Here is a 14,897-nt window from a genome sequence, read left to right on the forward strand (position 1 = left end):
AATATTCTCAAGAGTAAAAGGTTGGGAACAGGGTGATTAACTTAACTAAGAAAGGGAGAAAGGATCTTAACAGGGAATGTCTGCAGAACTGAAGACTGGAGGGGCAGGTGGGTCAGCTCCTCCTACCTCTGCTCAACACTCTGGGGTGGGCAGGGAGGTGCCAACGCTGAGACTGGGAATAATGACACAAACCTTCTGGGAGGTAAGAGACACAGCACACACTCAGATCCTCAGCCTCTCTCAACACACATGCTGCAGATCCAAACCAAACCCAGGAGGGGACACTGCAGCTCTCCTTTCCTTTCTTGAGAATAGCAAATCATGCCCCCAGAGAAATGGAACTCTGGCCCCCTTGTCATCCTTTCTCCAGCACTTCTTTAAACCTGCTCCCAAGTCCTACCCACTCAGTTCAGAAAGTTGTGGGCAGATGCCTATGCTATATCCAGGAAGCTGAGCACTGGGCAGGGGCCTCAGCAGGGCACTAGAGTGAAGGTGGTACTCCCCCTGCTCCAGACCTGCACCGGGACTAAACTTCAAGGCTACCATGGCACCCTAAAGGGCCCATTCTTACTCCAAGGAGCCACTTTTATAAAAACCACCTTGCAGGAGGCACAGCCCTGGGACCAATTCTACCCACCTACTAGCATCCCCATGCCTTGGGGAATGCAGAGGAAGGCCTGTTTCCCCAAACCCAGATGAGATGAGTGATATGGGAGTGAGGGGCCAGGTGTCTTTCAGCATTGTCACTACCTCCCAGGACTCCACTTTAGTGGCCCTCTTAAGTCACCAATTTGGCTTATCCCAGCAACCACTTTGTCACTAGCTTATCACTATAAAAATGAGAGAACATGAAGAAATCGAGCTACAGGCCAGCATGCAAGCCTCCTAATGTTAGTAAGGAATGTGGTTGAATGGTCGCCACCTGCCCCATCCCACATGGGACGGCCACACATATGGTCCCAGGTGACCCCCATTAACAACCTATCTGGATTCTCAGGTGTGACAGACTTAGCACTAGTCACGGCCTTCCCTCAGCTGTCAGAAGGACAGAGCAGTTACAACGCGCTGCTGAACAACGCAGGTGTCACTAAGCTGACTGCACCAGGAGCCATTCCAGGAGGCCACAGTCTTCTAACTGCCTTCCATATTGCAGGTGGGAAAAAGAAGGCTCAAAGAGGTGAGATGCCATAGCCTGGCCTGCCCCTCCCCTGGCTCCCAGGTGGGCAAGCTGGCAGGTGGCGACCCTGAGCATGTCTCAGAAGCACAAGAATCACCGTGAATCCATGAGGTTAATGAGCAGCCGCAACATTGCCCATGTCACCCCAGACCCACCACCCCGCTCACCAAAACAAAGTGACAAAATGAGTCGCCCAAGCACCCTCCCCGTGATTGATGTGCCGCCCTGGGCTGGCAGTAGGGAGAACAGGGACTGTACCGTCCGGCGTTGCCTGCTGGTGGGGTTTTTTACATTTGACGTAGTCGTGGTCAATCGGAGTGGCTGTGTAAGGTGGGGATGTCAGACCTGGGCCAGAGGAGGAGGGGAGGGAGGCTCCGGGGCCCGGCAGTGTCCCAGCTGAAGAGTGGGAGTCCTCGTCCACCAGGCAGGCCTTCTCCCTGTGGGATCAGAGGTTTGGGGAATAGGTCAGAGTCTCCACCTCACATTGAAACAGATGTGTGATGGTGTGGGTGAGTGCCCTTCCCAGAGCCCGCTGCTCCCATGCACCTCTGGTGGCCCCTGCCCCATCTGTCTGGTGTCACACAGCCCAGAGTTGCCCTCACAGCACCCACACAGGCTCTGTCTCCTAACTGGATGTTGCTTAATATTTCTCGCAGGGTACAACCCGCATTTCTGCATCTCAGGCCCCAGGAGGCTCTATAGGGGAGCCAACGTGTCTTTCCTCAGAAGCTCCCTCGCATCTCTCTATGCTATGTCAATGCCTTCTGTGTGACAGCCTGACAAATTTCACCCCTGACAAATGGGCGGGCAGAAACACAGCTGCATTTACTGCATGCTCACACATGTACAAGGATATGTGCCGCAACATGGTTGAGCAGAAACATCAGAAACACTCTCCATGTCCACTGGAGTGGTTACGTAAAACAGAACATCCATACTATGGTACAGTAAGTAGTCACGAGAAAGAACGAGGTGAATGGGGTACCATCTCTATGGACTGTGCCCAGACCCACTGTCAGGGGAAAAAGCAAACTCTAGAATAATACCTTCTGTAGTTCATTTTTAGAAAATAAAAGAAATCCCACAATTGTATGTGTGTGTAAGTGTTATAAATACAGAAAATGATTTAGGAAATTAAACTGTGAATAGTGGCTGACTTTTAAGGAGAAGAGATCTGTCACATTTTAGTCTACATGTTTATATACTACCTGAATGTTCTGTAACTAGAATGTACTCATGTCTTATTTGTACAAAAATGTCAACAAATTAAAAAAATGTCAACAGAATTATGATCAATGAAAGTAAGTATCATTGTATGCTGGGGGCCCTTTGTGACTACCAAATGGGTATCTGTAACTTCTGAGCACACTGGCTGCCATGCACAGGCCTGCTATAAGCTGAGGGCACCCGCTCTGTGGAGCTGGCTCACCTGTGGCACACGTCACACAGGCTATCTATGGCCAGAAGCAGACAGCCCTCAAGCGCAGAGCCTGAGTGCAGGCCTCTCTGGCACTAAAATGGACTCCACACAGTGCCCAGCCAGGCATCGGTCCCAGAGATGGGGTGAGCTGAGCCCTCCTCTGGCTCCCAGGTGAGCAAGCTGGCAGATGGCAACCCTGAGCATGTCTTGGAAGCACAAGAATCAGTTAATGAGATTAATGAGCAGCTGCAATATTCCCCTTGTCACCCCAAACCAATCTTTCTCCCTAAGACTTGCCCCAGAGGGTAGAGCAGCACCAGGACCTGGGCCTGGAGTGAAAGAAGTCTGGGCTGCAGAGATGACTTATAACCCCAGGGAGACTGGGGTCAGTCCAGGCCCACTGAGGGGACCACACCTGAGCCCCAGTTTCTCCGAGCTCTCTGCCACCACAAGAGAAGCCCACACTTCCCACACCTCTCACTGCTTCTCGAGAGAACCGGCAGCAGATGAGGCCTTGGCAAAGACCCAGGGGCAAGAGTCTGCAAAGCAAAAACTGACTTCTAAGAGTGTTCTGCACAGAACATGGCTGTGCCCCAGTGGAGAGGGCAGGAGGGCATCAGCTTCTCCCCAGGACTTGCCCCTGAGAATAGAGTAGCACTAAATACGACTACAGGGTAAGAGGACTCACACTCACCCTCTTCTTCTCAGATTCAACATAAATACCTTGGCCCAGCAAATGGGAGTGTCCAGATGGGTCCTAGGGACTTCAAGAGTTGTAGTTTACTGTGCAGCAACCCTCTGAACACCACATTACAGTAAACAAGCCATCTGGGATGCAGATGGGGTAAGCTGCTAGGGGTCACCTAAAGGGTGCTACTCACTTTTCTGAAGCTTTCGGTGTGTTCTTCTCCTCACCCCTGGCAAAGGGTCCTTCTGCAGCCTCCTTCATAAAGTTGACCAGGACCTCTGCACCAACTCCAGAATCGGGCTTCCCCAGGAGCTTCAGGATGGAAGCATGGAGCCGGAAGTACACCTAGGAGAACGACACCTCTGGTGTGAGCAGCCTTCCCAGTTGCTAAGGTTTGTTCCACAAGCCAGTCAGCCACACTGGAAATAGGCCTATGACCAGGGCAACAGGCTGCCACACACTGCCTGTTTTTGTTAGCTTTTAAATCAGCCATCCTACAAGTAATTGAAAACAAGCTGTGAAAATTAAAATGTATACTGACAGAATTCCAGCGTAATGTTCACCCAGTAACTCAGGCACATGGTAGTGAGATGAAAGTAATAACCACTCATTGTGATAACCCTTCAGCTCCGTTCACTGGGCACTGCCTCCCGCCACAGTGCCACTGTTCTCTTTGTGCCCTTCTGTGGGCACCCAAAGAAAGTGAGCCGCTACATCTGTCTCCCCGTTGAACTCTGGACTCCCTGAAACAAGGACTAGGTTGGATTTCTGTCTATAGTTCAGCCCTTGGGCAGAGCCAGGCACCCACAGGCCTTGAGAACCCCTTCCCAGTGGGTGTGGCAGGGGGATGGGTGGTCAGGCAGCTCATTGCATCCACTGGGCCCTGTGTTTTCCTCCATTTCCTCAAGTCCTTACCAAATTCCTCAATTTACAATGGGTGAAGAATTGTCCAAAGCCTCATAGCCAGGAATGCCCAGGGCCAGGTTAAACCCAGGTCTGACCTGACCTTCTCACATAGGTGTGGGTATGATGCAGGCTTCCACCTGTTGGGCACAGTTTGGGGCATGAAGGCTCAGAACTGCTGACACAGTAGGTCCTGGCTAAGCAACCTCCCTCACCCGGGAGAGACACCTGATGGCAACACTCTCAAGGGGGCATCCTAGACAGAGGGGGGCTCAATCCACCACCCCTCCACCTCTAGCCCACCTATAGAGCACAGAGAAATTGGCCCAGCAACTCTACTTTTAGATGTAGGAAACCATCCGAAGCACCCACGCACACTCAGGTGGCCAGACCTGGGGGAAGGCAAAGCCTTCAAGTGGTAAAGTTCATCCAGGTAGTGGGTAGAGTATCTTGAATGAAGGCAAAGTAGCAGAGGAGAATTTTCATCTGGAGACAGTTAAAATGTTCAGAGAAATGTCATTTTTAACACAAGATACACACATGTACCAGCTGACTCAAAGTTACATGGCTACATTGGTTGCGTGGAATGGGATGCTCCCCAAATTAACTATGTGTGCTTGCTCTCCTTGGAGCCAGCATAGTGTGCTGGGGGATGGTGGGCCCCATATCTGAGGCCTTGGTTCCTCATCTGGACATCGCAGGATGGGACCGCTGGGGCTACCATCCTGCCTGCTCATCTGCTCTATCAGGTAGTAGCAGAGGCTAAACCTTGAAGACAAAACTATGGAGGAAAACAGAGTTGACATCATCTTTCTGAGGGTCACAGGCAGGTTCAGTGGCTTCCCAGAGGTGCCATGTGAGAATGATGGGCTCAGTGGGCATCTGGCCCAACTCCTCTCTTTTCCTACAAGTGACTTAAGGCAAGTCACATCATTCTTCTGGGCCTTAGTCTTCTTACCCCAAAGGTGGCTTCTTTCAAGGTACATCCCCCCAGGTGGACAGCATGAGCACTATGACAGGGAAGAACGTGAGACCCAGGGCTGTGAATGGGAGCAGCTAGGCTACTGCTGCTGAGATAGCATTCAACAGGAAGCTGTGCTTCCACACTTCTCCATGAGCCCAGTGACTATGGCCCCAAAACAGGCAAATTGTTTTTTATTTTAGACAAGGTCTCTCTGTCACCCGGGCTGACAGTCTCGACCTCCTGGGCTCAAGCGATACTCCCACCTCAGCCTCCCAAGTTTCTGGGACTACAGGGGCATCCCACCAGGCCTGGTTAATCTTTCATTTTTTGTAGAGATGGGGGTCTCATCATGCTGCCCACTAGCCTCTGAGATCCCCAGCTCTACATCTGGAACTCCTGGACTCAAGCAATCCTCCCCAAGTGCTGGGATTTACAGGTGTAAGCTGCCACGCCTAACCCAAAGAAGTTTTTTAAAATGAGACTTTTTTTGAGACAGGGTCTCACTCTGTCACCCAAGCTGGAGTGCAGTGGCACAATCTTGGTTCACCGCAACCTCCACCTCCCAGGCTCAAGTGATCCTCCCAGCTCAGCCTCCCAAGTAGCTGGGACTACAGGCCTGTACCACCATGCCTGGCTAATTTTTAGTAGACATGGGATTTCACCACATTCATCAGGCTGGTCTTGAACTCCCGACCTCAGGTGATCCACCCTCCTCGGACTCCCAAAGTGTTGGGATTAAAGTTGTGAGTCACCATGCCTGGCCGAAATGAAACATTTTTGTTTGTTCACAAAATTAGCAAATATTAAAAAGAGGAGCTCATCAAGATGGCTGAGGGAAAGCAGACACTCTCATCAGTCAGTACAACCACTGGATTAAGGAGCACTGTTGACCAAAATGTTAAACAACCTGGCAATTCCACGTGCCAGGCTGTCTGGACTTTACCCTTGGAAATACTCATGATGTGCTCCCTGCTACAAGTATAAGGACATGCACTGTCTGTGCCATGTCATGGCAAGAAGTAGAGAGGAAACCAAACCTACTAAGGGGCTGTGCAGACAAACAAATGCCCTGCTAAACTACAGGGCACTAGGGCAGGCAGGGAAGCTCACCACGCCTTCCATTACATTTTGTCCAGCGAAAAGGCAAGCTGCAAAATCGTAAGAAAATGTTACTATACATTTATATGTTAATAGGAAAAAATCTGGACATACAGGGACATAGCAAACTGTTCGGGATTATGGAAGGGCATACTGGAATCATTAGGGGTCTTCACATTTACACTGCATACTCTTGTGAGTTGTTTGAATCTCTTTAAACACACACACACACACACACACGTTAATTTTATACTCAGGAAAAAAATCACAAAGGCAGAAAAAAGTAAGCAGTAGATTCTGTCCATACTCCAAGAGGCTTGCTGAGGATTGTGAGGCTGGTAGAGACTGGGCACATAGCCTCAGAAAGGGCAAGGCCAGCATACACAGGACCTCTGGAAGCCTCAAGTCCTGGGCTGAACCAAGCATATCTGGATCTCCACCAACGTCCTTGGTTTTCCTGCCCGCAAAATCGACAATCAGGGCTGTCCAGCTTGCCTCACAAGACTGCTGTGAGCAACAGTGAAAGCATTCATCAGAAACACTGGAAATCATGAGAGAAAATCCAGGCAGTAAAAAACTGCTCTTTTCTTGAACAACAACCAGAAGACCCCAAACTGGGGGACAAGAGAGCAGGTTGCTCACCCTAGCTCAGCCCCTGCCAACCTGGGGTAGCCTGGGCACAGGTTGGGCCTTGGATGTCTCATTTGTACCCTGGAGGCAAGGGTGCCTGCCCTCCTGCCAGGCTACAGAGTGAGAATGTCCTGGGCCTGGGAGATGCTATGTGGCACTGACTATCATCACCAAGGTCAGGTTCTTAGAACCTGTGTGTATTAATGAGGAAAGACGATTTTCTTCCGAGAGATAAGAACAAAATGGTCACCCTCCCAGAAAGGATGATAAATACCTCTTGGGAAAAGAGAGGAAATGCTGTTTTAATTCAACTGCACATGAAGCTGCTCAACACAGATAAGTTTCCGGCAGGTTGAAGGTGGGGGGTCACTGGAACCTTGAGCCCCATCCCCAGGGAGACAGATAAACCAGGCTGCCCTTGCCCTGCTTCCCCACCCAGGGCCAGCATGGTGTCACCTCCAGGGCCTCCATGGTCAGCTCGGGTGGGTTGTGGTAGTGGATCTTCTTGGGGTAGCGGGCAGCCTCCTCGTGCAGGTAGTGGCCAGCCTGCCTGTAGTGCAGCAGGTAAACGGTGGGTGGCTGCTGCTGCTTCTCAGCCACCTTGCCCAGCATGTAGTGGATGAGCCACTCCTCTTCGTCACCGTCACCCTCACAGTGGGCTGCTGATGTGAAACAGTGCCTGGCTGTCTCTAGCATGCTGTCACGCCGGCCCTCCATCTGTAAGAAGACCATGAGACTGGGCTAGCCTTAGGCCTGAACCTGTCCAGGGATCAGACTTTTTCCTGTACAAAGCTCTGCTGACCTATTTGCAAATTTATACTCCTGTCAACAACAGACACAGAAATGCTCTCACCGTTTCACAGCTGGTGACACTGAAGTGTGGAAAGGCCTGGGGGTTCCTCAAAAGCACATACCAAGCAAGGCACAGAGGACTTAAATTCAGGTTACCTCATGTCAACCAGGGTGCTTTTTTCTACTTTCCCCCTATAGCATGTAACACAGATTCACCGAGCACCCTGCTCCACAGCACTGGAGAGGACATTTACTAATAACACCCGGCCCTACAGCACTGAAGAGGACATGCATCCAGCACCCAGCTCCACTGCGCAGGAGAGGGTGTGTACCCCTGGGGTACAACAGGACTTCCCACTATCTCCTCTGTGCTCTTTAAGAGAGATGTGGAGTACTTATAGAAGGGCAAATTCCTGAGCCCCACTCAAGACTCACTGACCAGGAGACCGCATTTGCAGCAAGCACCTCCAGCCACCCTCTCACAGCCTGAAGGAAGGAAACAGCTAGCACAGAGGGTCACCTTTTAAGAGGCGTCCCAACCCTAGTCAGCTGCCAGGCAAACTCGGGAACCCTCACTCCAGAATTCTGGGCTGGAAGCTAGAGAGAAGCCTGGCTGTGTGGGCGCACAGAGCTGCTCTGAGCAGCCCACGTCTCTGATCCCTTCTCTCTGTGGTCCTGGATCAATGGCAGGGAAGCCAAAGCCTCTTCCTGCCTGACCTCAGGGGCCAGTGAGAGGGGAAGAGGCTGCAGGCAGGTCTCTGGCAAGGGCAGCTGCTGCAGCCTGCAGGAGGTGCCTCATGTTCTCATCCAGCCAAGTCGAGCCTGCCCTTGGACGTCTGTCCAGTGGGTGCTTGTTTATGTGAAAACCTTATAGCAATGGCCCCAGGACCACTGGTAGCAATCTGCTACCCAGTGTTCTGTCAGACACTTCTCAGGAGAAAAAAAAAAGACCTCGTAGGAATTGAGAGATCACCACCGGGTGAAATACGGCAGAATCACAGTGCAGGGCCAAACACGGGACCAACCAGGTGACTCCACCACATCCCCTCCAAGATGGAACTGTGTTGCAAATGTGCTGAAGTAAAAGGCAATGGCTGAAATGAAGTCCTTCTACACGAACTACTTTGTAGCTGTGTGACCTGGACCAAGTCACTAGCCCCACTGCCCATCTTGTTCTGCCACTGGCACCTATGACAACCACCTGCCAAGAAAGAGAGGGTGGCTGTGAAGAGCCCTGTCTGGGCTGGCATCTAGTACCATGCAGATCCTTGGCAAGAGGCTAGGCCTCCACCCCTTCCCCATACAGGGCACACTGCCAATGTCCCTGTCCTTCTGGTGTGGCAGTCACAAAACCTCAGACAGGAACAGAAGGGGCAGTCACCTAGGGCCTGCTGTGTTTCAGAAGCTCTGATAGACACCCTCTCACTACCTTGCTGTCCTCAGAACAGAACAGGCACCTTATTCACCTTGCATACGGGGTGTCCATAAGAGGGGCTCAGGAGATGGCTGAAGACAGGTGTTCCCAATGAACTCTCACAATACTGCCTTGGAGAAGGAACAACAGAAATGCCAGGTTACTGCTTCCAGGTCCCACAGCTAGAAACTCCTAGCTCTAAGGCCTTTCCTCTTCCCTGAGAATTAACATCATGGGGAAAGCATTTGTTCTCCTATACCACCGCCTCTGAGGAGTTTGTAGGCAGCAGCTTAAGCATACAGAAGCTCGAACAGCTGTTAACATGTGTCCTGAAGCCCATCCTTAAGACACAATAAATTCAGACAGAAAAACAGCCATCAGGGGACTGTGTCCCCATGACACATTTCAGGGTTGGAAGCTGTCTCTCCAGAGGTGGAAAGAACCCAGGAGGCACAAGGCAGCCCTGTGAGGCAGTTTTTACCACGGACAACTATGGAAAACCTCCCCCCGACCTTCCCTCCCTCCCTGTTGGGACATCTGCATTCCTGGTGGATTTCCATCTCCCTCCTACCACCCTAACACTCCAGCAAGATGCCTTGGGAACCCACTTTCAGGACCTGAGCTTCCTGTGCCAATGGCTTCCATCAGATCAACACCGAGTTCAGTCCCAAAGGCTATAAGCCTAAGTAGAGGAAAGAACAAGGCAAGGGGCAAAGGTGTGTAGAAAGTTGAGTTCAGTCTCCTTACCCACTCCCTAACTTCCCTGTTCCCTTCCAGGGGGGACCTCTACAAACGAAGCTCTACAAACCAGTGCCAATGGCAGAAAGGGCACCATGACTTCTCACTCCATTTATTTCCTGGAGAATTCCCACTCTGCCAAATCTCATTTGGCATCATTGGTGGAAGACTAGGGAGAAAATCCCAAGGACCATGATCAGCTCAGCCCACTGTGCCCCAGCAGAGGATACTGGAGCTCCTGCTGTTACAGGGAAGGCCTCTTGGGGAGTGAGGCTTTGCATCCCAGGGCAGCAGCTTCAGTCCCCAGCCTGCACGACTCTGGGGCCACTGCAACACAAATAGAATCCTGCAAGGGACTTTTGTGCAGAACAGTTACAATAAAATAGGGTTGCAGCAGTTAAAAGAATGTACTAGATCCATAGGAATTATCATGGATAGAACTCAATATCATGGTGCTGAGTGAAAAAGGCAGCTGAGTACTATATACACTATGATAGCATTTAGATTGGTGTTTTTTTCTAGGAGTATGTATTTATGTATAAAAAGTATTTTTTTTAAAGTCTAGAACAAAACAAGCCTAACTATTTCTGAGGTGGTAGGGGCAGCCAGAGGGATCTGAGCTTTGCCCTTAATATTGATTTAAAGAAGCCTGTGTCCCTTGTAAGATTTAAGAGTATTTTATTTTATTTTTGAGATAGAGTTTCACTCTGTTGCCCAGGTTGGGCACTCCACAGGCTGGAGTGCGAGTGGCGTGATCTTGGCTCACTGCAACCTCCGCCTCCCAGGTTTAAGCAATTCTCCTGCCTCAGCCTCCTGAATAGCTGGGATTACAGGCATGCACCACCACGCCCTGCTAATTTTTGTATTTTTAGTAGAGACGGGGTTTCACCATGTTGGTCAGGCTGGTCTTCAACTCCTGACTTCATGATCTGCCCGCCTCGGTCTTGCAAAGTGCTGGGATCGAAAGTGTGAGCCACCACGGCTGGCCAAGAGTAATTTTTTAAAGGAAGCAATGCTGAAGACAAGGCTGTGCTGACACTTCTTTCCCCTCTCCTCTTCCAGGGTGCAGTGCTACTGTACTACTGCTACTGCTGCACTGGCCTAAACATGTCAGTATGGCTCCTTCGCTTCCATCTCAAGGAACCAAGGGTACCCTACTGAACAGAGACCTAAGGCCAGACTCAGCATCCTGCACTAGAGTAATCCCCTACCAAGAGAGACTTCAAAATCCCATCCTAAGCTTAAGAATTTTACAAGGATCCAACAAGTTCCTTTGAGGAAAAAGAGAAGAAATAGCTACTTCTGGTGGCCATTACCTCTCCCCTCCCTACCTCTCAACTACACTATAACTAATGGCTGACCAGTTGGGTCTAAAAGCCTAAAAGCCTGTCCCTAAATCTGTCTACACTAGACGAGATGTCCAAAGACCAGGGACCAAGTTGTCACTGACCATGGTATAGCTCGAGTCTCAAGGGGAGGACTCCCAGTCATCAGTGAACTCCCAGCATGGATGTGTGGACAAGAATAAAGTACGAATGAGACAGAGTTTTGTTTACCTGAGGGCACTATGTCTGGACAGAAGGATGGCAGGCCCATCTGCAGCAACCCCTCCTCACCTGCTGCACGAGCTCAGGGGGCAGCTCGCCTCTCCACTGCTTCAGCTGGCATAGGACATGGTACCATACTCAATCCATAGGGATAAGTTGGAGCTGTCAATCTCCAGGGCCCGACGGAAGCAGTTCAAGACAGGCGTGGCATGCTTCCAAATGGGCCCATCACTCTTCAGCTCATTGGAGTTCAGCTTGTCCTGAATGCGGCTAGCCCGGGCCAGAGCCATGCCTGCCCAGGAATCAAACCTGTGGTGGTAACAAAAGCACCAGCTAAAAACAACACTGCATGGACAGCATGGAAGGTAATGATAGCCTGTGAGACTGACCATGGCAAAGCTTGAGCCTCAGGGGAGAGTCATCAGTGAACTCCCAGCATGGATGTGTGGACAAGAATAAAGTATGAATGAGACAGTTTTGTTTACCTGAGGGCACTATGTCTGGACACCATGGAAGCTCTCTTCCCACACCAGGGCCCAGAGCCCAGCTCTGCCACTCACTAATGCCATGAACGTGACCTAGACCTGCCATATCTCTGAACCTTCATTCCTAACCTGTGACATAGGGCTTAGAAGACCTACTTCAAGAGAAGATCTGTGGGCATTATGAGACAAAATGTACATACATTATTAGGTGTATACAGATTTAAAACTGTTGGTCTGGTTGGTGGCTTATGCCTAAAATCCGATCACTTTGTGAGGCCAAGGCAGGAGGATCACTTGATCCCAGAAGTTTGAAACCAGCCTGGGAAGCAGGGTGAAACCTAGTTAAAATTAAAAACCAGTTAGGTATGGTGGCTTGCACCTGTAGTCCCAGCTGCTTGGGAGGCTGAGGTGGGAGGATCACCTGAGCCCAGGTCTAGCCTGCGATGAGCCATGATCACACCACTGCACTCCAGCCTGGGCAACAGAGTGGGACCTTGTCTCAAAACAAAAACAAAAAATACTTATGACCTCCTGATGAGGTAAATCTTTTCTTCTTTTCTTTATGAGACTGAGTTTCCCTCATGTCGCCCAGGCTGGAGTGCAATGGCACATTCTTGGCTCACTGCAACCTCCACCTCCCAGGCTCAAGTGATTCTCCTGCCTCAGCCTCCAGAGTAGCCGGGATTACAGGCAAGTGCCACCACACTCGGCTAATTATTGTATTTTTAGTAGAAATGAGATTTCACCATATTGGCCAGGTTTGTCTTGAACTCCTGACCTCAGGTGATCCACTCATCTCAGCCTTCCAAAGTGCTGGGATTACAGGCATGACCTACCACACCCAGCTAAAATAATTTTTTTTTTTTTTTGAGACAGAATCTTACCCTGTTGCCCAGGCTGGAGTGCAATGGTGTGATTTTGGCTCACTGCAACCTCTGCCTCCCACGTTCAAATGATTCTCCTGCCTCAGCCTCCCAAGTAGCTGGGATTACAGGCACCCACCACCACATCCAGCTAATTTTTGCATTTTTAGTAGAGATGGCCTTTTGCCATGTTGGCCAGGCTAGTCTCGAACTCCTAACCACATGATCCACCTGCCTTGGCTCCCCAAAGTGCTGGGATTACAGGCGTGAGCTACCGTGCCCAGTCTAAATAAAACTTTTATTAGCATAAAATAGCCCTATTGATTCCAGATGATACCTTTTACCTTAAATTTTCTTCTATCTGATATCTATATAACTACACCAGTTTTCTTTTGAGTAGGAATTTCATGTATCTTTCTCCATCTGTTTACTTTCAGCCATTCTCTATCCTAGCCCCCCATACTTGCACGTGGGAGCTCTTCTCTAAAAGACTTAAATGTGCCCTTATATTGTGCAAGTGTCGTGTCTGTTCTTCTTGCATTTCCGAGTTTAGTTGCATCTCTATGATGCGATTGCTAGGCCTTTTCTGTGCAGTATCGGGTCTGGGATAGCATTGCCAGGTGCCTCTCCCACCATGATTCCAGAGCACATGTGCAGTGTCTCTTACAGACCATGGCACAGAGCCATCCTTCAGGTCCCAGAAACCCAACTTAAATGGCCTCAGACAAGGAGGGAGTTATTGCCTGGCATAACCGGGAATCCAGACGTGGGGTGCCTAGGGTCACCCGATCCCAGAGCCCTGGTCCCATTTCTCTGGGTTTCTCCCTGCCCTTTTTCCACAGCTGGCTGGATTTACTCATGGGAAGCCTTATCAGACCAGAAGCCCAGGGGATACAGAGAGGCCTTCTCCATCAACCATGCAGAGAGGCCCATCCCTGATGACCAGGACCAGGGCCCAAGTCTGACTGCCTTCCTTGGGGCACAGCACGGGGATGGAGTGGTGGAGCCCTCATGCCTAGGACATGCAGCTGACCACCACCCTCCTCTCCCCACATCCAGGCCAGGGACAGCCTGAGAACCAACTAACAATCCAGCAAGCGGGACACACTTGGTGGAACTCAGGAAGGGACAGCAGGAACCAGGCGCAAGGCCTCTGATGTCAGGGCTCACAGAAATCCAGGGGTCTCCACACCTGGGCATGCAGTGTGACAGAGACTCTCTCCTTGAAAAATCTTGAGCCAGGCTCCTCTAAGCCTTATCAACTAGGCTTTGACCTAGAGCTTCAGTGACCACCTTAGTTGGGTCTACACTGCACAGTGTTAGCAAGATTCTTGCTACGTGGGTTTAGCCACAGCCACCTAACCTCAACGTCTGATCACCTTCCCTATCTGATCAAATTCCCAGTCCCCCAGGTGATGTCTGATCAGCCTGGCTGCGTTCCGAGGAATCCCGGGAGGTCGGGTTAGCTGGAACCCCACTTAGCCCTGAGATGCTTCCTCTCAGCCATTTCCACCCACTCCCCCAACCCTACTCCAGGGCTATAAATCTCCACTTGCCCATGCTGTATTCGCATGGAGCCCGGCCTCATACCGGGACCTCTTCCCCACTGCAGTAGTTCCAGATACCATCTGTTTTGACCCTTTTGCTACTCTCCAGCTCTGGTCTTTCTTTTCTTTTTTTATTTTATTTTTATTTTTTGAGACAGAGTCTGGCTCGGTTGCCCAGGCTGGAGTGCAGTGGTGCAATCTTGGCTCACCTCAACCTCCCCCTCCTGGATTCAAGCAATTCTCCTCCCTCAGTTTCCCAAGTAGCTGAAATTATAGGCACCCACCACCACGCCTGGTTGGCTTTTTCGTATTTTTAGTAGAGACGGAGTTTTACTAAAACTGTTGGCCAGGCTGGTCTCGAACTCCTGACCTCAGGGATCCACATACCTTGGCTTCCCAAAGTGCTGGGATTACAGGCATGAGCCACAGCGCTTGGCCTCAGCTCTGGTTTTCTATAACAACTGGGAAGGCACTCGGTGGGAGGGTTCAGCCCACAATGGAGAAGTCTGTTGAGAAGCTCTTCCTTCTTACAGGTCACACCTGAGCTGCCCTCCTCCTGAGAACCGAGAGAGCTTCCAGGCAGGGGGCCCTACTGTGTGTCCAGCAGGTGCCTAGGGCCACCATCTAAGAG

The 14,897-nt window shown here is 50.7% G+C and overlaps 2 protein-coding genes across 2 annotated transcripts in view; one reads left to right on the plus strand and one right to left on the minus strand.

The window, feature by feature from the left end:
- Positions 1–1,340: 1,340 nt before the first annotated feature.
- Positions 1,341–11,682, minus strand: LOC118151421 (calcineurin-binding protein cabin-1-like). Its single transcript, XM_054239608.2, has 4 exons — positions 11,441–11,682; positions 7,337–7,597; positions 3,479–3,630; positions 1,341–1,614 (listed from the first exon to the last, which is right to left on the minus strand). Exons 2-4 carry the CDS (start codon positions 7,595–7,597, stop codon positions 1,341–1,343), a joined length of 687 nt encoding a protein of 228 aa, XP_054095583.1. The 5' UTR covers positions 11,441–11,682.
- Positions 11,683–11,729: 47 nt separating this feature from the next.
- LOC128928766 (uncharacterized) overlaps positions 11,730–14,897 on the plus strand; it is a 41,293-nt gene continuing 38,125 nt past the window's right edge. The window contains exons 1-2 of the mRNA XM_078346394.1: positions 11,730–11,736; positions 13,562–13,678. Coding sequence (XP_078202520.1) covers positions 11,730–11,736; positions 13,562–13,678 — 124 coding nt within the window. The remainder of the gene's footprint in view (positions 11,737–13,561; positions 13,679–14,897) is intronic.

This window comes from Callithrix jacchus, chromosome 1 (genome assembly GCF_049354715.1).
Source record: "Callithrix jacchus isolate 240 chromosome 1, calJac240_pri, whole genome shotgun sequence".
Taxonomy (NCBI): domain Eukaryota; kingdom Metazoa; phylum Chordata; class Mammalia; order Primates; family Cebidae; genus Callithrix; species Callithrix jacchus.

What these genes read in the sequence shown, in the direction of transcription:
- LOC118151421 (XM_054239608.2), bottom strand. Translation starts at nt 7,597, where the DNA reads ATGGAGGGCCGGCGTGACAGCATGCTAGAGACAGCCAGGCACTGTTTC. An exon ending in TGACCATGGAGGCCCTGGAG is followed by an intron (nt 3,631 to 7,336) that starts GTGACACCATGC and finishes TCGTTCTCCTAG; the next exon opens with GTGTACTTCCGGCTCCATGC. An exon ending in ACACCGAAAGCTTCAGAAAA is followed by an intron (nt 1,615 to 3,478) that starts GTGAGTAGCACC and finishes CTGATCCCACAG; the next exon opens with GGAGAAGGCCTGCCTGGTGG.